The 22,291-nt window shown below is 40.3% G+C and overlaps 2 protein-coding genes across 2 annotated transcripts; both read left to right on the top strand.

The window, feature by feature from the left end:
• Positions 1-2,154: 2,154 nt before the first annotated feature.
• LOC119898727 (mitochondrial dynamics protein MID51-like) lies at positions 2,155-8,215 on the top strand. Its single transcript, XM_038712926.1, is given in 8 exon segments — positions 2,155-2,292; positions 3,044-3,209; positions 3,363-3,410; positions 3,413-3,459; positions 4,539-4,715; positions 4,873-5,036; positions 5,898-6,050; positions 6,832-8,215. Coding segments are annotated over 8 exon segments (1,401 nt in total). The 3' UTR covers positions 7,340-8,215.
• A 1,148-nt stretch (positions 8,216-9,363) lies between these two features.
• Positions 9,364-22,264, top strand: smcr8b (Smith-Magenis syndrome chromosome region, candidate 8b). Its single transcript, XM_038712924.1, has 6 exons — positions 9,364-10,281; positions 12,301-12,713; positions 14,092-14,852; positions 15,581-16,042; positions 17,860-18,364; positions 19,567-22,264. Exons 1-6 carry the CDS (start codon positions 10,096-10,098, stop codon positions 20,036-20,038), a joined length of 2,799 nt encoding a protein of 932 aa, XP_038568852.1. The 5' UTR covers positions 9,364-10,095; the 3' UTR covers positions 20,039-22,264.
• Positions 22,265-22,291: the final 27 nt, after the last annotated feature.

Below are 22,291 nucleotides of genomic sequence, written 5' to 3'. Positions count from 1 at the left end.
CGTGTTACATTAATAGTTACTAATTATCATGTCGCAGTGACTGACCGTAGGCTGTATCCAACACTGGAGAGGTTGTGTCAACTACAAGGGGTAACTTAATAATCAGCAGGTGATTTATAAGGTTTATGTGTTAAGCTCAACATGTCAGCTGTCCAACCAGAAGGATAACATGTAATTTATATTGCAAGGTAAATTTAAAAATCCTTTGTTCTAAGATTCTTGTAAAAGTCAGTGCTCTTTTCTGTGGTGTCTATATGTAACAATTCCCTGTTGTTCCACCGCAGTGCTGCCACCTTTGGTCAGAACAGTAACTTATCCCACAACAACAAAAGAAACCGGACAAACAATATAACAAAATATATATTTTTTCAATTATATTACCTTGTTACTAAAGAATATATGATGCATGACCCTTCACTTACAGCATGATGTTGCGTATGCTACAAATTTGGCACACAATATTTGGCATATTTTAAGCTAAAATTGCTCAATAAAATGTGTTTTGGAAGGAGTGGTATGGTAAAGCTCCATTGTGCTGGCTGGGAACAAAAACACCACATTGGGTAATAGCATTATTCACTGACTGATCTGTATTTTTGTCAGTTGCTCTATGTGTTTTCAGCTATAATCAGCTGAAACAGTGTTGGGTAACATTTGTCAACATCAGGAGTCCTTTGCTTGGCCTGATGGTACATTAACTAACATTAAACAGAGACTGAACTCTACTCTGTTGTTGAATGTGCCACCTGTTGTGCTTGTAACTTGACTAGGAAGTTTTTTGCATAGTTGACCTGGCTGGTGTGACTCAAACACGCTTTGGGCCCTAACGCTATAAATAGTGCATGTCTCCATTCTTGGGATCCTGTACCTCTTGCAAGGAGAGAGGACACACACTTGTTTGAAATGGTTTAGAGTGATGTCCTGCGGCTATTTCTGGATCTCAGGTGCCTGGAGCTAAATATGAGCAAGTGCAGTGCACTCAAAGTGTATTTATATAATGGTCACGTCACGTGTGTGCTCCAGAAATAAGCAAGTGTAAAGGATCAGTTCAAAGCTTTTCAGAACGGATAAAATTCATTTTTTATTTCCCATCAATAACAACCTTACCAATACCTGTGGCGTCCTACTGCAACAGGCCTGTTCCAGTATACCCTTCTTACAGAGGACATTTTGACATGTCACAGAAGGAAAATCACAGGTGTAATTACTAACAATAATGGTGGCTGCATTACATCTGTCTCACTGGAAACTGGAGACACTACAATGCAACAAAACCACAATTAATGTTATGAATCAGTCAAATGTTCTCTGAATAAAACCCAACAAACCTTCATTTAGCTCACTTTCTTTTTGACAAAAAAAAGCCAAGAGAAACAAACCCACAGCCTGGTTCCTAAGTTTCTTTTATTAGAATGCATTTCTGATTGTTCTGTGAACTTCCTGTTTTAAAACCAAATTCATCTTGGTTGTTAAGGCCTAGAATATGACCCCAAATGCTCTGTGGTTAAGGCCAGTGAATAACTGCAGCAGAGTGGTTAGTTTCCCAAGACTAAAGTTGTCAACAAAGTCATGAATTAATAAATGAGTTGAGACACTTTTATTTCTGTAGCCAGTATCACAAATCACACATTTTCCTCAAGAGGATTTACAATCCGCATAGCATAAAATAACATTTTTTTTAAGCCATAAAAGAAAAATGTTCCTCATGTCAACTCTGCATAATTTAATACATCAGTGAGCATTTTGAAACTACAAGCCTACTTACTTACAATCAATAATTGATGAGGATGTTGTTTTAAGGAAGATTAAAACTTGTTTATTGATCATGACTGATGCCCAGTGGCTCCCCAATGGTGCTAATAAAAACTGCACACATACAGACCAATTTGAATATTAGTCTGCTGAATAGATAGGCTGTTTTTAGCTGGAACAAAGATGCAGCTTTTCATATCATGTCAGTTCATCTCATGGGTATTCTGACTTCATGACATTCATATAGAAGTGCAGCTGCGTTTCATGATTTCTTGAGATAAAAAAAATGCTGCAGGTAGAGTTAATATCCGCTCTACCTGACAGTCATGTGGTTGTGTTACTTTCTGCCCACTTGAATTTATGCATTCTTCCTTCCCAAGGCTAACCACAAAAAGGGAAGCAATGAACTTCCAGGGCAGTCGGAAGCGAGGAGAGGATGGCATCAGCATTGTGATTGACTTCCTGCTGTCTAATGCCCGGCTGGTTTTGGGAGTTGGTGGGGCTGCCATGCTAGGAATTGCTACATTGGCAGTGAAACGGGTGAGTGTTTTTGAGGTTGTTAGCACCACATCAGTGCTTCGTTCATAGGCACTCTTTTTATGAATGGAGACATGAATTGCTGCAAAAATTCTGACCTGGGGCAAAAAGAGCTATAAAGTCATGGATTCTCCAGGAATCTGATAAGCACAGATATGTTAACTTGCTAAATCAAGTATATCTTTTGAGTTATATGTTAATTTGTCCACTTATAGATTGGCAGTTCATCCTTCAGCTGTTTCATCACATGTAGCATGTTTTGCTGCCCAAAGTTGCTGAATATCATACAAAAACAATTCTCTTTTGAGAAGACAAGTAGGTCAATTGCATTCCCAAGCTATGTGGTCAGAGTAGTCAAATCCAGGAGCATGGCCAGGGTGTGTTAAAGTGATTGCTGTTTACTCTGAAATCGATTTAACATCTACTAAAGTGGATAAGGAAAATGAAAGCGTCAAAATGCTTGCAGTAATAAAGCACCTAGGGTGTCTCCAACATGTTAATGTTTATATATTTTAAGTTATACCATTAGTAAAAATATGCTTTAGAAGACAGTCAGCAGTAATGTTAAATATGTAATTTGTAGTTAATGGACTAAAGCCAAAACTCCTCAGGATCGTCCTCTTCAAAGTCCCTTGAGGCTGAGGTTATCTTAGTGGCGCTTAAATGTAGTGCAGTGTGCTTTTGTATTTGGACGGTGTCATGCAGTGCATGCATGAATGCTTGAATCTATGACGATGAGTTGTGTTCTGTTCAGCTGATAGAGCGCGCAGGCCGTGCAGCCGACGATGAAAAGGTGGAGCAGAAGATGGCTGAGAGCTGGGAGGAGTTGAGTTTGGTCTCTGCTTCCCCCACTCTGATCAAGAAGGGCATAAAGGGTGTGGTGATGAAACATGTTGCCAAGGCAGCCAGACAGCAGAAAGGTATCTGCTAAATCTCTGCAACTCTAATTGTTCAGGCAAATGACACACACAGAAATATCACCAATACATAGAATTTATATGTTTATATATTTTAATAATCACTGAAGCCTTCTGCTGTTACCTGAAAGCTGTTTTAACCTTTTTCTCAATCAGCTGACCTGTGTCAGCAACCTCAGGTGTCCTCTCTGGATGTGCAGTCTAAACTGAGTCCAAGTCCAAGAGGCTCCAGCTGTGCGTTCTCAGTTTGCAGGTACACTCTGACATTTCACCTCTGATCTCTTGAAGGCATAGATTATGCATTCGGTCTTAGCTGCTGCTTTAAGAGCTCTGAGTGTTGGCTCATTCATTTATGCATGTGTAACATGTTTTGTAAAGTGCAGTGCTTAGGGGATATACTCATTGTTATGCACTGGTTAGGAGCGTTGCTAGAGCCCTGCATAATCAAAATACTGCGTGTTCTTGTGCACTGACTGGATAGAAGAAGCCAAACAAGCATGAAACTGCTTTGAGTTAGTGTGCAGAACACCCACATAAGCAGAAGTGTTGCGGATTATTCTGTGCTGTTCTACATGAAAAAAGGCGTTCAGTAAATGTTAGCAGAGCAGTTGCAAACGCATGACTGGACATAGAGGGGATTTAAAACAAAAAGCTTCTGCCTTTAAAGAAAGCTTATGCAAATTGGGTCTATTTATGAATAGTTGCACCTCGTAATTTTCTATTCTGCATCTCTGGAAAGCTGCTTTCGCAATAGTGTAAGAACACCTGGAAAAAAGCAAACAATTCTCTTCTTGGCCAATACTTGATACTAATTGAATTGACTTTTGTTTCTGTAAAGACGGGTAATGTTCAGGATTGGGCCAACATCCACAAGCTGAATCAGCTGTGTATTTCTGTATGGCAGAGTGTTTTGAAATGGGTCAGAGTATAATACTTTATAAAACTGTTAATGCAGGAACCACACTTGTTGTTCATCAGTTTATTTAACAGCAGTAACAGAATCACACAGCACTGTTCCCCTGCTATTTATTAGTTTTCCTTCTCGTAGCAACTTAACAGGCAAAACACCCTCCTGTCAGTGTTCTTAAGTCTGCTTAGAGGCAAAAAATGACTTTGAATATATTACTCAAGAGACAGCTGTATGTATTCCCATTGGAAGTGTAAACACAGAATTAACAACTCTTTTGTTAGTTGTTACCTTAGCAACACAGTATTTGTTCCTCTCTGAAGGATGCACATACAAGGACATAGTATACTAGCTGTATACCTGACTTGTTTTGTAAAGACTTTCCATGCTCTGTATCATTGGAAAACTGTATAAAATGTATTTAGGAACGACTGCAGCAGTACTATCACACGAGGGTTGCACTTGCACCACATGAAGTCCAGAGGGCTCAGTCTTTAGCTGTGGACATCTGCTCTGAGATCCAGGGCTTTCTGCACAGCCGTCATCCTGATATGCCGCTGGGAGAAATGAACCTCGGAGGTTCTCTACTGGATGATCTGCAGGTACACAGTATATGTATTGAGATATATATAGATAGATATATATATATTTTTTTTACATAACTTTTTTCCCCTCTCAGTGATGTCCTATAGCAAGATGTTAGATGCCTGCCACGTAGGAAATTTTATTCTGTGTGTGTGTGTGCGCGTGTGTATTCAGGTTGTCACTGCAGACCATGCATGTCTGCTGGTGCCTCTACAGCTGGAAGCCTCTCTGTGGCGTCTCGTCCCAGGAGAGGAAACATTGCTCACACACCCGCTGCACTGGATGGTCCGACGGATCAATCTGGAATATTTTCCCAGAGGACGCAGTTACTGGGACAGGTGATCACACACAGATTTTAAAATTTTTTATAAAATCTCATGTCAGTTAGTGTAACTAGCAAATTATTAATGTTAAATAGAATCAGTTGGGTTTTTCCTACTACAAATAATGCAGAAGTAATTGTCAGTTATATTATTGTGCCAACATCTCTTTGGTGTAAATCAGTAAATTATAACAAAAAATCTGCAGATTCTTTTTTTTGATTAGTCGTTCAGTCTGTGAAACATACAAAAATGCCCTTCACAACTTTGCAGAGCAGTGTTTTGTTTTGTTTGACTAAGAGTCCAAAACCCCAAAAATGTTGTAAAAAGCCGCAAATCATCTTGTTTGAGAGGCTGAAATCAGAGAATTTTTTTTGTCTTGAAATAATTAATCAGTTATCAATACAGTTGCCGATGATTTTTCTGTCAATAGTCTAATCTGTAACTAAAATTAGACCTTTTCGGAACTAGAGTTGTATTTTATATTTACATTACAGACATTCACAAACATGATTCTTAAAAAGCTTTATTCAATACTTTTTTATATTAAATACTTTTTTATATTGACACTGAATCAAATTGTGTGTAATATATAACAGGCTACTATGATCAAACCACAGACTTCATCCAATTCATCAGATACGTGGAGCCATTTAGCCTCAATTAGTTCACTGATTTGATTTTACATCATCAGGTAACATAATTCAGCAATGTGAGCGTAGAGGGTGATGCAGCGTTAGCAAGCCTTTTTACATCAGCCTTGTACTTGTATTGAAGCAGCAGTGAAATCAGTGGCATCACGGCCATAGGTATGCACAGAAACATTCTGCGGGAACACTAAGCCATTAACTAAGACAAGTCTTTCTTTGTGTCTTGCAGGTACTTGGTGGGTGGCTACCTGTCTGCAGAAACTGTTGTGAACATGTTTAGTAAAGCTGTCATGGAAACAATCAACTGGCTGTCCATCAGCAGCACTCTGGACTGTCTCGTCAGACCTGTACTGGGAGGACAAGACCTGAGATTGGAGATTCGGTGCGTGCCTGTTGTTGTTGTTGTTTTTAATCTTGAGATTCAATAACAAGTGAAGTGCTTGACATTTATGGGTGCACACCAGATTCATTTATTTTTTGCACAATAAATTTTACAATTTGAACTTTAGAAGGCAGCGATGAGACAATTATTTAATAGCTGTTGGTGCAGCGATTTAATTTTTTCCAAAAAATTATAAAACTGTAAACTGCTGTTCATTTGAAAAGAACAATATTTTTGATACCTGTTATCCATTTATCTGTCGCTACATCTTATCCCCAATGTGAAACAGCTTTCCCGTTCTTGCATGTAAAAGTGACTAAAAGTTAAAATTAAATAAAACAGTAGAAAGGCTAATAAAAAATTTTTGTTTCCCTAAAGCTGCACTAATCCATTTAAAAAAAAAATTTTTTAATAAACAATAGCTCAAATGACTATGTTGTGTGAAAGGCGTCGCCCATATTGACAATCCCACCGAGAGATTTCACCCAACCCTGCAGTCCTGCAGCTCTAAGGGGCTTTGTGGTATCTTTCAGCTCACCAAAACAGAGCTAAGCGGAGAGTCAGTATTGGAGTTGTATTGATCAGGTGGCCAGAAACACAACTCGGGTGATTTCTAATGTTACTCCTTATCTGCTGGATGTGTAAATAGGCCGCTAAGTGGTTAAAAATTCTTTAATACAGGTTTAAACATGCTGTGTGATCAGTGTGAAATCAGCCTGGTGCGTTTTGTGCTTGTTAAGACTTGATATCTTTGCTCTCTCTAAATTACTTTATTCTTTAGGCCTGGAAATGTAGAAGGGGCGGAGAGCAGCGATCAGCCGCTGTTCATCGAAATGTTGCCTCTGCTGAGGGAGGGGGATGTGGTTCTGACCGCCCAGCTTGAGCTCACCTCTCCCTGGGTCAACGCCTGGCACCTGACTCTCTACCCGTGGGAGACTCGCCGCCTGGCTCAGCTCGACGCCGCTGACGACGGATGCCGCAGACAGACACTTAAAATTCTCAAGGCAGCGTGCAGACACAACCCCGCCCTGCGACCACTCGAAGCAGCCCCGCTGGCCAATCTCATCCTACACCTCAGTGACAGTGAGAGCGACTGGTCCGAGATCAGCTTGGACGTGAGATTCCAGCAGTGCATCACAGAGCTGATTGGTTACCTCGAACAAGGGGCGTTACACAGTTACTTCAAGCCAGCTGTCAATCTGCTGAGCGGCTTGACAGAGGACCAGGTGGATCAAATGGGCTTCATGCTCTACTGCGCTGTGTCAGAGCCTGAAATACTGCTCATATAACTGTTTGCACACACAACACTAGAAATTTCTCAAGCTCTGACACAGAGATCAAAGGAGAAATCATCAAAGATGTTTGGTTCAAGGCAAAGATGTTCTATTCTTCCCACTGCCTTCCCACTCTCATTGTTTAGCTCCTCCATCCTGCTTTGATGCAAGGGATCAGGGCACAGTTGGGATGACAAAATGGCAGGCACCATGAACTGACGTCTACACTGGAGGAAGAGAAGCTACAGTGAGACTGCCGATGTGAAAGTGATAATCAAGCTAAACAAATCACTCCGAGGTAAGGAGACGTGCCAAGGAAAGGAGCTGAGGAAGTATTTTATCAAGATGTTTAAAAACAGTGTGCCTGATCATAACTCCACACACACACCACAGCCAAATCTACATTTAAGTTTGTGTGATTATTAGGACTATAGCATTACAGTTCAGTATATCCATTAACAGCAGAGGAGTGCAGTTTATTAGTAAGTGCATATGTTCTTTATATCCTCTAACTGATATAGTTGGCTCTGCATAATTTTCCTAAATCTCCTTTAATATATTCTAACTATGCAGAAAAATAATGACCTGCTGAAAACCACCAGATTCTGCTGCACTGTTTAGCCTTTCTGAGTTGGACTTATTTAAAGCAAAGTATATTTTATCATACTGGAGGTTTGAAATGTGCAGTATTTTGTTTGTCTTGTTAAGTGTTCAGTCAAGTGCCAGTGTTGGATGAACTATCCCTTTAAATTATGGTTAAGTTGCCTAATAATTTTATGCTTTTAAATACAGTATGAATGTTGTGGGTATTTCTTCAGTTGTGTCTTCTTGCTGAGTGAAAGAAAATTGATTTTCTGCGCAAATAAAAATAAAAGCAATTTTTGCTCATTTTTTCTGGCTGGAGTAAAATCAGTTGTCACACAGACGAGCCTTGTTGCATGTGAAACCTTTTAATGCACATTTGTTCATCAGTTGCAGTTTTTATCACCCCCTGCTGTTGACTGAACAGTCATGCAGCTTTGTCACAAACCATAAACGTTTTGCACTATAATTTCATGCAAATACCAATCTAAATGCTTAAATCATCATCACCTGAGAAGTGTTACCACCAGCCTAAACAACAGAAATGGTTGACTACTAATATGTGACATGGGCTTCTGCATACACAGGTTATTTCAGTTTAAGTCTGAAATGCCCAGATGTACAATGAAACAGTTATGAATGGTGCAGGACTGATAAATTCAGTCCTGTGCCTCTCTACCTGCCCACTTCCTTCTCATTGAAAATGAATTGCTTGGCTGGGATTGCTTCCCAAAAGATCATGAAAGTTAACTTTTAATTGACCTTACACTGGTCTGGTAGAAGCTTGCTGTCAAAACATCAGTGCATGTGGAGGTGGGACTAAGTCAGCGTTTTACAAGTCACAAGTAGGCTAGGCGAAGCCTCAAGTGAAGTCTCGACTACTAAACTTTGAGTTTAAACAAGTCATAATGTGCTCTTTGCTAAATTTAATACCATTTAATTTTAACAAGTTAAAAATTAACATCTTTCTTGAATAAAGCATTAACCTGTAGGCTACAGGAAAAAAAAGGCAGAGGTGCAGTTTCACACAAAAAATATCACATTTCAAGAAATCGATGTGTTGATATACATCATAATTTAGCCTGGATTTGGGTTTGGGGAGTGATAAAAACATCACCAACTGGCATGGGATGTGCACGGCCTCTACCAGAGGATATTATAACTAGAGATAGATAAGCTAAACTCTATGTTTCAGATTTTCCGTAATGTGGCTGTGTCATAATGATTGAAGAATTGGTAAAAGGTGAATGTTCATCCTCATATTGGCTATCTCGAACACATGACAGGGGGCAAAGGTTTTTTGTAGGCACAACAGTACTGGCAGACATCTGCATGAGGCAACAGCCCTCTTGGGAAGATGTAATGCAGGTTATAAATGTTGTAATATAGATTACTATTGCTACTATAATACTTACAGTGAATACTGGACATGCTGGAAAAGTCTGACAGGGAGAAACCAGTCGATTTAGACTTTCTTGTTGTAACTGGTGTTTGTATGGCCTATAAATGATTTGCTGTGCTGCAGCTGCACCCATATGTGGTGATTTGAAACTGGGCGTATTTGCAGCGGATTTTCAAAAAGGAAATATTTTACTTTGAAAATAATGATCGGAAGTCTTCGGCTTAATCTCTGACTTAACTCCGGACCTTTATCCTGGGTTTCCATGAAGATCCGCTTTCGCAACAGAAGTGACCGGGCCACCGGCGAGTCCCCGGCCCGGCCTCTGTCACATGGCTAAATATGGGTGTAGAAAGGGGGTCAGTTTGCCGGGCAAATTCGTGACACCGAGGCACAAGTTTAAGGCAGAATGTTGGCTTAAACTAAAAAGAGGAACACAAATCCCGGGACAAAGGTTAACGTTATTAGATACCGTGTGACTGGCGCCCGCAGGGAACTTTCGCTTCTCCGTAAAGTTTTCTCGGGTGTCTGTTCCTTAAAACGCCGCTTGTTTACGCGACTCTTGTTGTCGAAAGGAAGCGGGTATGCTTTAAGTTTGCATTTGGTACAGCTCAAGTATCAGTCGCTTCATGACTGCGGACAACTGCGCAACAAGTTTGTCCAGCCTGAACAGCTGACTCACGGACTGAAGGCCGGGCGGCACCGGGACGTTGCGATGTTTGGTCAGTAGATCAGAGCGCCTGGGTGGACGCTGATAAACCTCCATGGGTTGAACCCTCACAGTCTGAAGATGATCGGGTCACCGGACCTGCTGGCCTTCACCGGCACTGAGGGGTTTGGGGAAGGAGAAGATGACAAGGAGGCCCAGGGTCTACCTGAGGAGTTTTCTGTACCCCTTTCATCTGCGTCCCATCCTTGGACCAACTCCGCTAAGTTTCACAGAGACTTCATATTGGTGGCTGAATTCTCAGAGAAGGTGTGTGTTTTTACTTTGGATTTTTTTTTTTTTTTAAACTTCCTGCTTTGTGAATCAGATGGAGTTTTTCGGGAACCATTTAAACATAATCATCTGAAAGGGACTTCCCTTTAGAGTTTTATGGTGTAAAACTTAAACATAAGATAAGATTTATTGATCCCCTGGGGAAATAGCTACTACATGTTAACAGCAGCATAAAAACAGACCAGATCAAGATACCAACAAGATAAGACCAGAGTAAAGAAAAAGCTATAGGCTACAGATATAAATCAATAGGAGAGACTAAACTTTATATAGAAAAAATATACAATAAATCCAAATAAGAAAGCTCTACACGACAAAAACAGGAGACGTAAAAGTGCTTTATATGCATTAATGTTCAGATTCCTGTGTGAAGAATATAATAGTATATAATTAATAAACAATTATGAGGTGTCGAAAGGTTCAGGCTAAAAACCAAAGGAGACAGGGCCGGCTTTGTTGTCAGGACCTGGAACAGTCTACCAGAGGAGATCACGCTCCTAGAGTCTGTTCCTGGTTTCATCTCTCTTTTTAAGACTCATTTATACAAAATAGTTTTCAATGTGTGATGTGCACATGAACAAAGATCCTCTCCCAGCCTTGACTGGATCTGTGTTCCCCAAAACATAGAAACCTAGATTGTGTAAATGATTATGCATCCCTTTGCTTGGGGCCCGACGGTGCTGACTGTCCTAGGAGATAACCTAGGACCTCTCGTCCAGCTGATTTGTGTTTTAGTACTTCTCTGTTTATTCTCTTTTATTAATAAATTCCTCAGAGACAACAGTTTGTTGTAACTCAATTATTTGCTCAATCCCTCACCAGGAATAACATAATTTTCCATGACAGTTTTTATATTGAATTGTTACGGCAAGTGAGAAAATGCAGCATCATAACCACACTTGGTTATGATGCTGCATTTTCTCAACAAGATTAATGTTGCAGCACTGTTGTAGTAAAGGTGTCGCAACTGATAGTGAGTTGAACTTTATTTATTCAGGAAGTGTCATTGAGATTAAGATCTCTTTTGCAAGAGAGAACTGAAGTAATTACTTATACCGTTCACAGGATGAGGAGTCAGTTACACAGACAGACATGGCAAATAAAGCATTCACAAATGTTATTAAATGGATCAGCAACTAAAGGGTTAAGGTCTCTGAGGATTGAATCTCTAAGTAAAAAGGTGCACAGTACTGGAAACCAGTCTTTCCCAGTTCAAAGTTGGCTTTAGGAATCTTTAATACTAACCTCTCCTGTGATCTGGTGTCACGTTATTCACTTTGAACTGTGTCTAGTAACATGGCAACCTAGACCTCAAGGCCTTATACATGAAAACCCAGGTGTGCAGATGTCTTCGAGATGTCAGTGACAACATCCAACAAGGGCTGCAATGACGATGATAAATAATATCTATTATATTCTTTATTATCCCAATAGAAAATTGTTGCATTACAGCAGCAAAGTCACACATGAATCGCACAACAAACAAAATGAAGAACTTTAAACAAGAATTAAAACTAAGACCATTCTGTTACTATCACTTCATGTCATATCATGCACGAACCTGGCACAGATTTGTTGTTAATTGTTGTTCTATTGTTTTTATATTGTCAGTTGTATTATTTTTCTCTATTCTTCTGTTATTCTTATATAACTTGCATTTGTTTATTACATATTATATATTTCTACATCTATTTATGTCAGCTGAATGTCTGTCTGTGTGTAGCACCTTAACACCAAAGCAAATTCCTTGTATGTGTAAAACACTACTTGGCAATAAAGCTCATTCTGATTCTGATTCTGTAAATAATGCAACGATAGGGACTGGTGAGTATTCTGTACATGGTTAGTGCAAGTTTAGTACATCCTGTATAATATACAAGTCTAAAAATTACAATAAAAACTCAAGTAACCCTCAATATTTTGTATTGTTTTATAGTCTAAGATAATCATTTGTATTGTATTACGTCTGTACAAACCTCTGCTGTATGTTTCCAGGTGGGACCCAAGCCTGTGCTGGCGATACCCGACGACCCCAGAGTCATCGGATCATTTGACCTCAACCACTTCTCTGTTCGCCTCATGTCTGTGGACTACCAGGCGTCCGGCCCCGGCCACGCCCCTCCTGCATCCCCCGGCCCCCACCTCAACTTCAGCGAGGACTCCAAAGTGGTCCTGGGAGATTCAGCAGAGGACGCGTTTGCATACGTTCACCACATGACCCTTTATGACCTGGAGGCTCGGGGTATGGTGCGTCCTTTCTGCATGGCGTACGTGTGTTCAGACCAGGCGAAGCTGATGGAGAACTTCTCTGAGCTGTCGAAGAGCTTTTCTCAGGCCTCTGACAGCCTCAAGACGGGAAACAGACAAGCATTTTCAATGGAGCTGCAGAGAAAATTACAAGAGCTTGAGTAAGATTGGGGTACACTTTGATGAAATGATATAGTTGGAACTATGTATTAGGGTCTGACTGATACATCAGCATCCACCACTGGCTTCTTGGCCAATATTAGCTCATTACAGATATATCCATATTGGCAAATATGTTAACCAAGAACAAGACATTTAAGAACAGAAATGCCAAAGAGATGTTATGTTGTTTATTTTAAAAACCTAACATTAGTTATATATCATTGATTTTTTCCCCCTCAACACTGCAATCAGCCTCAAAAATTCGGTATTGGTTGGGCTCTGCTAGGCTACATATTAATGAATAATGGTGCACACCAATGGTCCATCCACACATGTGATTTCACTTATTTGGACTGATTAGACCCTTTCAAAAGACCGTGTTGGTGTGTACAGACTCAGTCATTTTGCATGTTGAGAGGGGACAAATTAAACCTTTATCATTTTTAAGGTATGATCGCATTACATTTCCATCCTGCAAATATTCACCCTGTGTCCTTCTGACTTCTATTGAACTTAATATGATGAAAAATTCAAGTGTGCCTTCTATTTTGGTGCGAGCTACATCCAGCTGGCAGGTCAGAGTTCACCATTGCTCAACTTTGATTGGGGGGATGTGCTGCTTACTTGTGTACTTGTGTACTTTAGGTATGCAGGGCAGAGTTCTGACATGCTCCAAAATAGATGCACATGGTTTTGTACATACTCCCCTGTTTGTTTGCGTGTGCAGATATGTTACACATGTGCAGTCGGTGCTTGTAGGTGCTCACAGTCGATGCAGTGAGTCACTGCTAAAATTTACAGACACAGACCTTCGTACCTATGCTGCAACCAATGATACTTTCATTTGTGATTTTAAGTACTTTTCAGATTAATTAGTTGTTTAGGCTAGAAAATGTCACAAAATGATGAAAAATTACTGTCTGAATTAATTGTCTGACCAACAGTCTAGAAACCAAAGATATTCAGTTTACATTGACATAAAACAGAGAAGAGTAGCCTAAGCTTTCCTAATCTAGTCTAATCTTTACATTTTAGAAACTGGAATCAAAGAATATTTGGAAATTTTACTTGATTCATGACTTAAAAGATTAAATTATATCAAAACAGTTGATTCATTTTATGTCAGTCCAGTCTATTTGAATAATTAACAGCTGCAGATGTGCATGCAGTTCTGTTTTTACTACACTTGACTGTCTGAACTGATCCTGCATGTAGAAAGGAGACAGGAAGGTGATAAACTTTAAGTTGGACCCATGTAATTAGGTGGAAAGTATAAATTGAGCTTAAACAGTAACTTTACACCCTTGAAAATCTTTTCAGCCTGGTGGCAAGTTACTATCAAAGTCAGCTGACAAACTCTCTCTCTGACTGTTGCAGGTACACACGGTTGACTCTGCGACAGGAGACTGAACTTCTGAGGACGGCAAATGGGTTCACAGCAGTGGGAGAAAAAGCAGATGAGCTTGAAGCTGTTGAGCGTTCAATCTTAAATCATAGAGACCTTCTCCGGCAGGTCACTTCCTACCCAAACAGGAAGCTGAAACAGCCTGATTTCCTGCCCTACGATCCAGCTGACTCCCTCACTGATCCGACTGTTTTACTCACTCCTGAGCCATGTCCCCCCACCTTCAGCTCCACCTCTACTTCCTGCAGGTCTGAGCGCTGTCTGAAGCCTCTGCAGGAGCTTTGCAACGCCTACTTCCTGTCACTGATGAAGGAGCAGCTCGCTGACACAGAGCGCCGCCTACGTGGCGACAGGAGTGTCCTGCAAACTGCTCGTGCCACACATTCATTGTCCAGGAGGCTCACGCTCATCAACTTCCTGTTTGAGCTGTGGAGCCCAGAGGACGGAGATGAGGAGGATAGAGAGCGCACTGAGGCCGAGCTACAGAGGCAGACAGGGAGTAAGAGCAATCTCGAGGTGTTTCAATCACAACCAATGAGCCAGGAGTCGTTCTTCTCCTGTGTGGAGGAGATCCCAATAAAACTGGAGGCAAAAGATGGCAGGGCATTGACCCCTGACTCCATTGTTGCCAAGGAGATGACAGGGAGCGTGAGCAGCGGCGACAGCATTGAAGTGCTCGGGACTGAGAAGTCTTATCGGACTCAGCATGTCGTGGTTGGATCTGACAGAAGAGGTACGAAACAATGAGTTTGTTATTTAAATTGAGGATCTTTGGGTAGTGGCCTGGTGGAGGGAAAGAAAAGCAGCACTTTATAGATCTCACCTTAGACTCTGGGATTATGGTGACTTTTTTCAGCACATTTTACAGACTAACTATAAATGTGAAAAATAAAGTTGACATTGAAAATAATAATGAATTGCAATCCTAACTGGCAGCATTTTCTTTTATCCATCTTCTGTACACACAGGTGACTATCGGGCATTAACAGAAAGGGCCAAATGAACCATTTGAGCTTGTAATGTTTGTTAGCTAGATACAGTACAGATTAGTAGATTATGTATATATATAGATAGATGATAGATGTGTGTGTGTGAAATACTACTACTACTTTGATAAGTGATTAATCAGTCCTTGATCAAGCACAAATGCAGAACATTTGCTGGATCTAGGTCAAATGTTTTATACATTTCTTTTGTTGTTGTGTGTCATTGTACATTTTGTAAATCCTTTGCTTTTGTTCTGCTGGTCAGCAAAACAAACCAATTGAAGATGTCTCCTTAGGCTGTGGGAAATTGTGATGGGAGTTTTTCTCTATTTTCACATTTTATAGATTAAGTGATTAACTAATTAACTGAAAAAAAAATCCACATATTAATCGAGCTGCAGTCATATAACAGCATATGCTCTCAAACATGCCTCTATTACAACTAGACCAACTGACAGCTCACTCTCTTCAACAGAAACACCAGCTGGGATGACGGACACCTCTTACAGACGACCTACAGTCGAAACAGGTGTCAAGTATGCGCGAGCGTACGCCAGACGAGCCAACAGTGAGGACAGCATCGAGGTACTGAGTACCACTGAGTCCATCTTTCCCGACGACCTCACCGCCATCACAGAGGAAGAAGCAGAGCACCAACCTCTGAGTAACGGCTTTAAGAATGTGCAAGACACGCTGACAGAGTGCAACTCTGATGATGTCCTCAGAGAGGTGAAGGCGCTGAATGCAAATGTAAATGAGCATGAAAATGAAGGGCCTGTTCAGGAAGATGAGGGTGGCGTTGACAGAGAGAAGTCCTTAAAGAACACAGGTGCTAGTGGTGGGGTTGTAATCCCAGCGGAGCAGGTCACTGAGTGTGTGAAGAGCAATCAAGTCCATGAAGACCGCAGTCCTGAGAAGACATCCAAACTACTGCAAGGTAACACAAAGGCCTATGCTATGATATTCACATCTAAAGCCCCATTTAAACACAATTTAAGACTACGCCCACAGTTATTTGGCAAATTTTAATTATAGACTTTGTTTGCATGTGAAAACATAAACACTAGCATTTTTAGATTGTTTTAGTAAAGATCTCTGTTCACACTAAAATTTTACGACTTTTCCGCTGCTCCTGTTTAGAGGAGACCTTTGTCAGTAACCTTGGTTTTTAAGTGTGTAAAACTAGCTTAGAAAGCAAAAGGTAGGTTTTTAAAATCTAGCCATCCTAAGGTGCTGGTATGCTTTTGGGGGACTGTGTCCGATCATTTCAGTAATATTCCGTAACTGACATTTACACAGACTTCTCGCTGTGATTGGTCAGCTGTGTGGAGGTGAGAAAGAAACCCGGGTTTGATCTTATATCTCTAGCTCACGTTTTTCATCTGTTATACAACAATTTCATCATACCCAGTCCACTGCCTCTGGCAAACAGGAGACAGCTGTGAGGCCGGCAGACAAGCTAGAGACGAGCTAGAAACTCAGTCAAACTTGAATGGCAGCTGACAACAGCAGCCAGTCAGTGAACAGAACTGAGGATGTTAATGGATTGCAAAGTTTTCATTAACTAAACAAAATTTATGAAAACTGTTCTTGGAAAAATTGAAAGAAATAGGCTTTTCAGCTACTGAACCTTTATTTGTAAACCACCGTGGCTGTTTCCTGAGGTGGAGGAGTTCTGAAAGGAGATGAGTGTCCCCCTAAATAAAAACACCCCACAGCAGAGATCAGTCAGCTGTCTGTGTGAATGCAGGATATTACTAACTGAAAAGTGGGATGTGAAATGATAACATATCAAGCGAAAGCAAATGATACACTTAAAAATGATACACACAGTAATTTATTCCATGCAGTAAATTACACAGTAATTACAGATACACGCTATACATTTGCAGTTATATTTTATCTGAGGATATTTTAATTAAGTTAGTTAGTTAGTGATTCAGTCATCATAAAACAATAATTGTAAACATATCACAGTGTAAACTCAAACAATAAATAGTGACTAAAAAGGCTTAGGCTGAAGCAAAAGCTTATATATGCTGTATGCCTACCCACCTCAAAGGAAAAGGAAATTTAAAAAAATCAAACAAGATATAAGTAAAGACATTAATAACCACCAAAAATATCATGACAAACCATTTTCTTGAACACCTTTTAAAATTTTGAAACCACATTTATTTCTGAGATCTGGGAAGATGGCATCAGAGCTACAGCAAAGTCTGATGGGACAAGAAAGACAGTTAGGTTATAAACAGGCCAGATTATCTAAACCACTTGACATGGAGGTGCAGCAGAAATACTGATCTTTCTTCATGAATATGTGCACAAGTAAGGAAGGTCAAAGTTGAATCAGGACGTCAGTCTGCAAACTGTGAAGGATGCTTACAACAGACAGTTGCCTTGGTTTTCTCTTCCAAATAGAAAATCTGTCTGACTGCTCATGTTTCTTATTCTGTTGGGCATATGTGTATGTATTTATGAAAATCTCAGTAATAACTTGGTGAGTCCAATATAAGTAAATAAGTAAACTTTATTTGCGTAGCTCTTTTCACAGACACTAGTCACAAAGTGCTTTACAAAAACATTAACATACAAGAACAAAATCAGAGGATGAAATGAGCGTCCGAGCCACATGAAGAAGTGAGCTAATAACATTATTACTGACAGGAATGAGGGACAAATTATGAAAATAAGACCTAGGTTGTAATAAATATATCCTTAAATGTGTATTAAAAGTATTGTTACTGTTATCAGTTGAAGAAGCATTGGAGTCGAAGCCTCAATGGTCTGCAGTCCATCAGAAGGTGCAGTCGGTGCCTGACCTTCATGTGAACTTCGCCCTCCCTGTTGCCCTGGCGGAGGTTGACCGCTGGTCTCCTCCATGCGCTTCTCTCAGGCTGCTCAGCATCGACGAGGCGTCTGACTGCACCAGCATCACCGGCTCCTCAGACCTGCCTTCCCCCCCTCAAAATATCTACAGCACCACCCGCTCAGACAAGAAGAGGAGACGGAAGGCTGGACTCAGGGCCCTCAGGTTCCTCAAGCAGAACTCGTTCGCCCAGCATGCCGTGTTTTGCCTCCTGAGCGGCCGGCCGCTGGTTGTCATCGGAGGAGACGAGAGTTTGGTCAGAAAACTGGTGGACGCTTTGAGTCTCTTCTTGCCTGCTCCTGGTCCTGATGGAAATGCTGTGATGCCGTGTTTGACTACGCCGCTTCAACTGACCGACCTGCTCACCTGGAGACTGATCGGAATCCACAGGTACTCGATGAGAATCAACTACTGTTATATTATATTATGATATTTTGCCATATTTTACATTTTGTTTTATGTCTTATCCATTATTTTTACAAAATTACAATGTGTATGTTGACATGCCTTGCCATCTTTTCTTGGTTGCTTCCTTTTGTTTGACTAGGCCCTTTGTAAACTGTCTACAGAGGTGTGCCCACAGAGAAATACCTTACACTACAAAAGTAAATGATAAAGTAAAGGATACAAAGTAAAAACCAGTTTATTTAAGCTGCTAATATTTGATACATTTCTCTTAGTTGTGAAGTTCCCTTGATGTCTTAATAGGGAAGTTTCAGAAAATAATAACATGCACCTAAAAAGGGAAACTACATTGGGGAGAAAGAGAATCAGCAAGTAGACATTTACTATTTGTTGACTGACTGAAAGACACCGCTCGCAGTATTTGATGAACAACTCTACAAACTATGGCATCAAAACACCTCTCACTCACATAAAATACATCTTAATGTTCACCAAACTGCAGGGCTAATGTACAATTATTACAAACTGTTCCTTCTCTGTATTAAAGCTGCTCTAATCAATATTTTTATACTGACATTGTGGATGTGTAATGTGAAAGGTGTTACTAGCCTCAGCTCTATGAAGCATTTTAGTGTCTTTTAAGCTATTTTTTCATTTTAATTTTGGTTTTCCGGCTGGCATCTTAACTGCTTTGGTTTGGCTCTCACTGCTCGGATCATAATTTCCAGTGAAGCGCTGATAAACCGACTGTACGCTACCTGCTCAGCACCAAACAGCAGACAGAGTTAGCAACCAGCTGGTGACTTAGTGGAGCACTGAGCAGCCAGATGTTTCCCTCAGGAGTCTGTGGTGGGGACCAACACAGAGCATAGTGAATATATACTTAGCAGCAACTCCTAATGAATGCCTATGTTGCCCTGTGAATAATCATGTAAATAATCAACTGTTACATGCCATATAAACTTTTAAGATTTGTAAGGTGTATTATTCTTTTGAATAATTGTGCATGTCACTGAAGGACCACAAAGTTGACCCCTTTCCTACAACAAGTCACAAAACTTCCCCTTGTTCAATACTGTCAGTTTCCTGTCTTTTAATGCAAACCGCAGAAATATATGTTGATGTTTTGTGTCAATGGTAACAACAAATGAAAACTAATGACTAACTCTGTTTTTCTTTTTGAACAGATCACCCTCCAGCTCTTCATCCAGCATTCTTCACTCTCTGACGCGCTACAGTCGTTACTTGGCCCTGTTGGACCTGGACCAGAGGACGCTGCACTGCCCGTCGTACTCCGGCTCTCTCATCGGCAGACTGGCCGACCCTCACACTGGCATCTGCCGGGGCATCACCTATCTGCTGCACCTGGATAGCTGCCTGACTGCACTTGCCAACAAGGCTCTGCTGTACACATTTAATCCTTCTTTACAGCGTCCAAACACTGCTGGAGGGAGCAGTGGTGACGAAGACGGGGACTTCCTGTTCAGGAGAGGATTCTGCAGCAGTGAGGATGATTTGAGAGTGATGCATTTCCTGTCTGACCTCATCAAACAGCGCCACGCAGGACGTGGACCACCAGTTTTAAGATTCACCTACTGCTCATTGCACCAGCACAGAAATACATATGCAACAGAAAAACACCAGATGAACAAAATCTAAAAAATCTGGTCATGAAGATGGTCTTTTCTAATACTTACAACAAAATTAATTTCATTTCATTTTGACTGATACAAGGAAGTGGGTAAACTGCAACTGTGGACATATTAAGACCCATTAATCATGCTTAAATATTTTTATCTGCAGTGTAATATGTTAGTGTGTATGCATGATTTTTACTCCACGAAGATGTACCTTAGGATTGCTGGATACAATGCACTAGTGCCTCACTGGCACCAAAGACTTTCACCTGATGGCAGCCGCTACAGCTCAATTACAAGACTTTTTGAAATATTTAAAATGAAGGCTTATTACTGAATCACATGTGAATTCTTTGCCATTTAAGCTAGAGCCACGTATGAAAACTGTTTAAAAACCAATCTGTGATTATCCATCTGCCAGCGTGGTATTATTGTTTGTTGTTCAGGGGTTTTCAAAGTATGAGGCGGGCCTCCTTAGGGGGGCTCCAAACAGTTTCAGGGGAGACTCAGTGAATGGAAGTGAAACCATATAACATTACTTATTGAATTAGTAATCAAAAGAAGATCACAGAATAGCCAACACGTAAGATTTCAGGGATACCGCAGTTTCTGGGAACTGTTTTTCCCCCATCAGAGTCAGAAACTAATAAATGCCTTAGGACAGAACTATTTGGTGTTGTCGGAAGTTATGTCAAACAGCAATATTAGGCTATTTTGGCTCAAATGTTGAGTTTCTATGGGATCAAATAATATAATCATGATCCCATAGGCATCCCGGAATTGAGCGAAACTTACCATGTAAGTACCCAAGTTTTGTCTGCAGTCTCAGACTTTGAAAACCTCCTGTTGTGGTTTGTTGATCCCGGTGGTTAACTAAACCCTTGACTGTAACTGTCAGGTCTGACGCGCTCGCGCCGTTTAGCTTTTAACCAGTTTAGCTGCAGTTTCAGTGGGTTCAGACTGGTTCTCTCAGGACTTACACCAGCTGTAAACCAGGTTTAACATGATCGCTCTGTTAAAACAAGCACAGGTTCAGCTGAATTGCCAATTCCACTGTACGCCAGATCTACTTCCAATATCTCAGTGTTAGTCTACATTAAACTGTACTAGGACTTAATCTGACAAGTTGATTGACTGAGTGCTTTAGTTTAACCTCACCTGCCTACTTTACTAACAAACTGCAGGCCGTCAGCCAAGAGGCTATTGTTAACTGGAAAAGTGGGACATTTTTGGAAATTATGCTTATTCACTGTATTGCTGAGAGTAAGGGACTCTCGCCAAATACTTTTTTAAGCACTGGAGAGGAAATTGTTTTTTATTTTGGCAATAGTTGTCTTTTGTATTCGTTTTATGTAGCCTGTAGCCTCCCACACATATCTCAACCTCATTGTATGCAGATACATTATCTGGATATTAAATGATCTGATCTTGCCATGTGTTGTTGCCCGACACCCTTTACAAAAAAATCTTAGTTTTGTGAGTTGTTAATTTAGGGGAAACTTTATAAACTTTGTGAAATTCTGTCTACAACAAATTCTTAATTATCTGTCCCCTCTTGTAAATTCAGCAAATATAAGAGCTTAAATGAAGTTATTCCTTTCTTTCTCCCGATGTATGTACTCTGTGACTGGATGCATTAATATTACAGTTATTTCTAACTGTACATCATTCGTTTCCCACCTTTAATTTTTCACGCAGCTCTGTTGAATAACGAGTCTTTTGGGCTTTCATGCCAGAGTAGACATATAATCAGTGATGGCACGTCTTTTTCAGCCTTCTTGCTTGCTATATTTTATGTGAGATTTGTTGTTGGTGGAGAATAAGAATTAACTGCTTCTTGTTGATGAGAAAGCAAATAAGCACATTTCCTAAAATGTCAAACTTTCCGTAGAAATTTGTCTGGAAAAAAGTATCCTGAATCTAGACCTTAGATGAACTACACATCACATTATGCTCAGTTTGTCTTGCATTCATGACACCTCACATGGTGGCAGATATAATTTTTATCCTGGATAGTCACTTGAGATGCCAGTTAAACCATGTGTAGACTGGAACTGCTGAACCTCAGTTCATACAGGTAAACAACTTATTGCACCAAGTGATTTTTTCCAGTTTAAAAACTTTGCTTCAACTCTAAACTCTAATCAGCCTCCTGATTTTTTATAGTCCTTGGTTTTACACTGTATCTTTGTTTATGCAAATATGAGCCGAGTGTATATTTACTCTGAAAATAAAGTCATATATTTTACAATGGGATTCTAAATTATTTAATAAT

Source organism: Micropterus salmoides, unplaced genomic scaffold (assembly GCF_014851395.1).
Source record: "Micropterus salmoides isolate LMB-PRFRI ecotype aquatic unplaced genomic scaffold, ASM1485139v1 Ms_hic_scaffold_12, whole genome shotgun sequence".
In the NCBI taxonomy this organism is placed as follows: Eukaryota; Metazoa; Chordata; class Actinopteri; order Centrarchiformes; family Centrarchidae; genus Micropterus; species Micropterus salmoides.
Note: the sequence above shows the minus strand (reverse complement) of the source record. Positions and strands in the feature narration are given on the sequence as shown.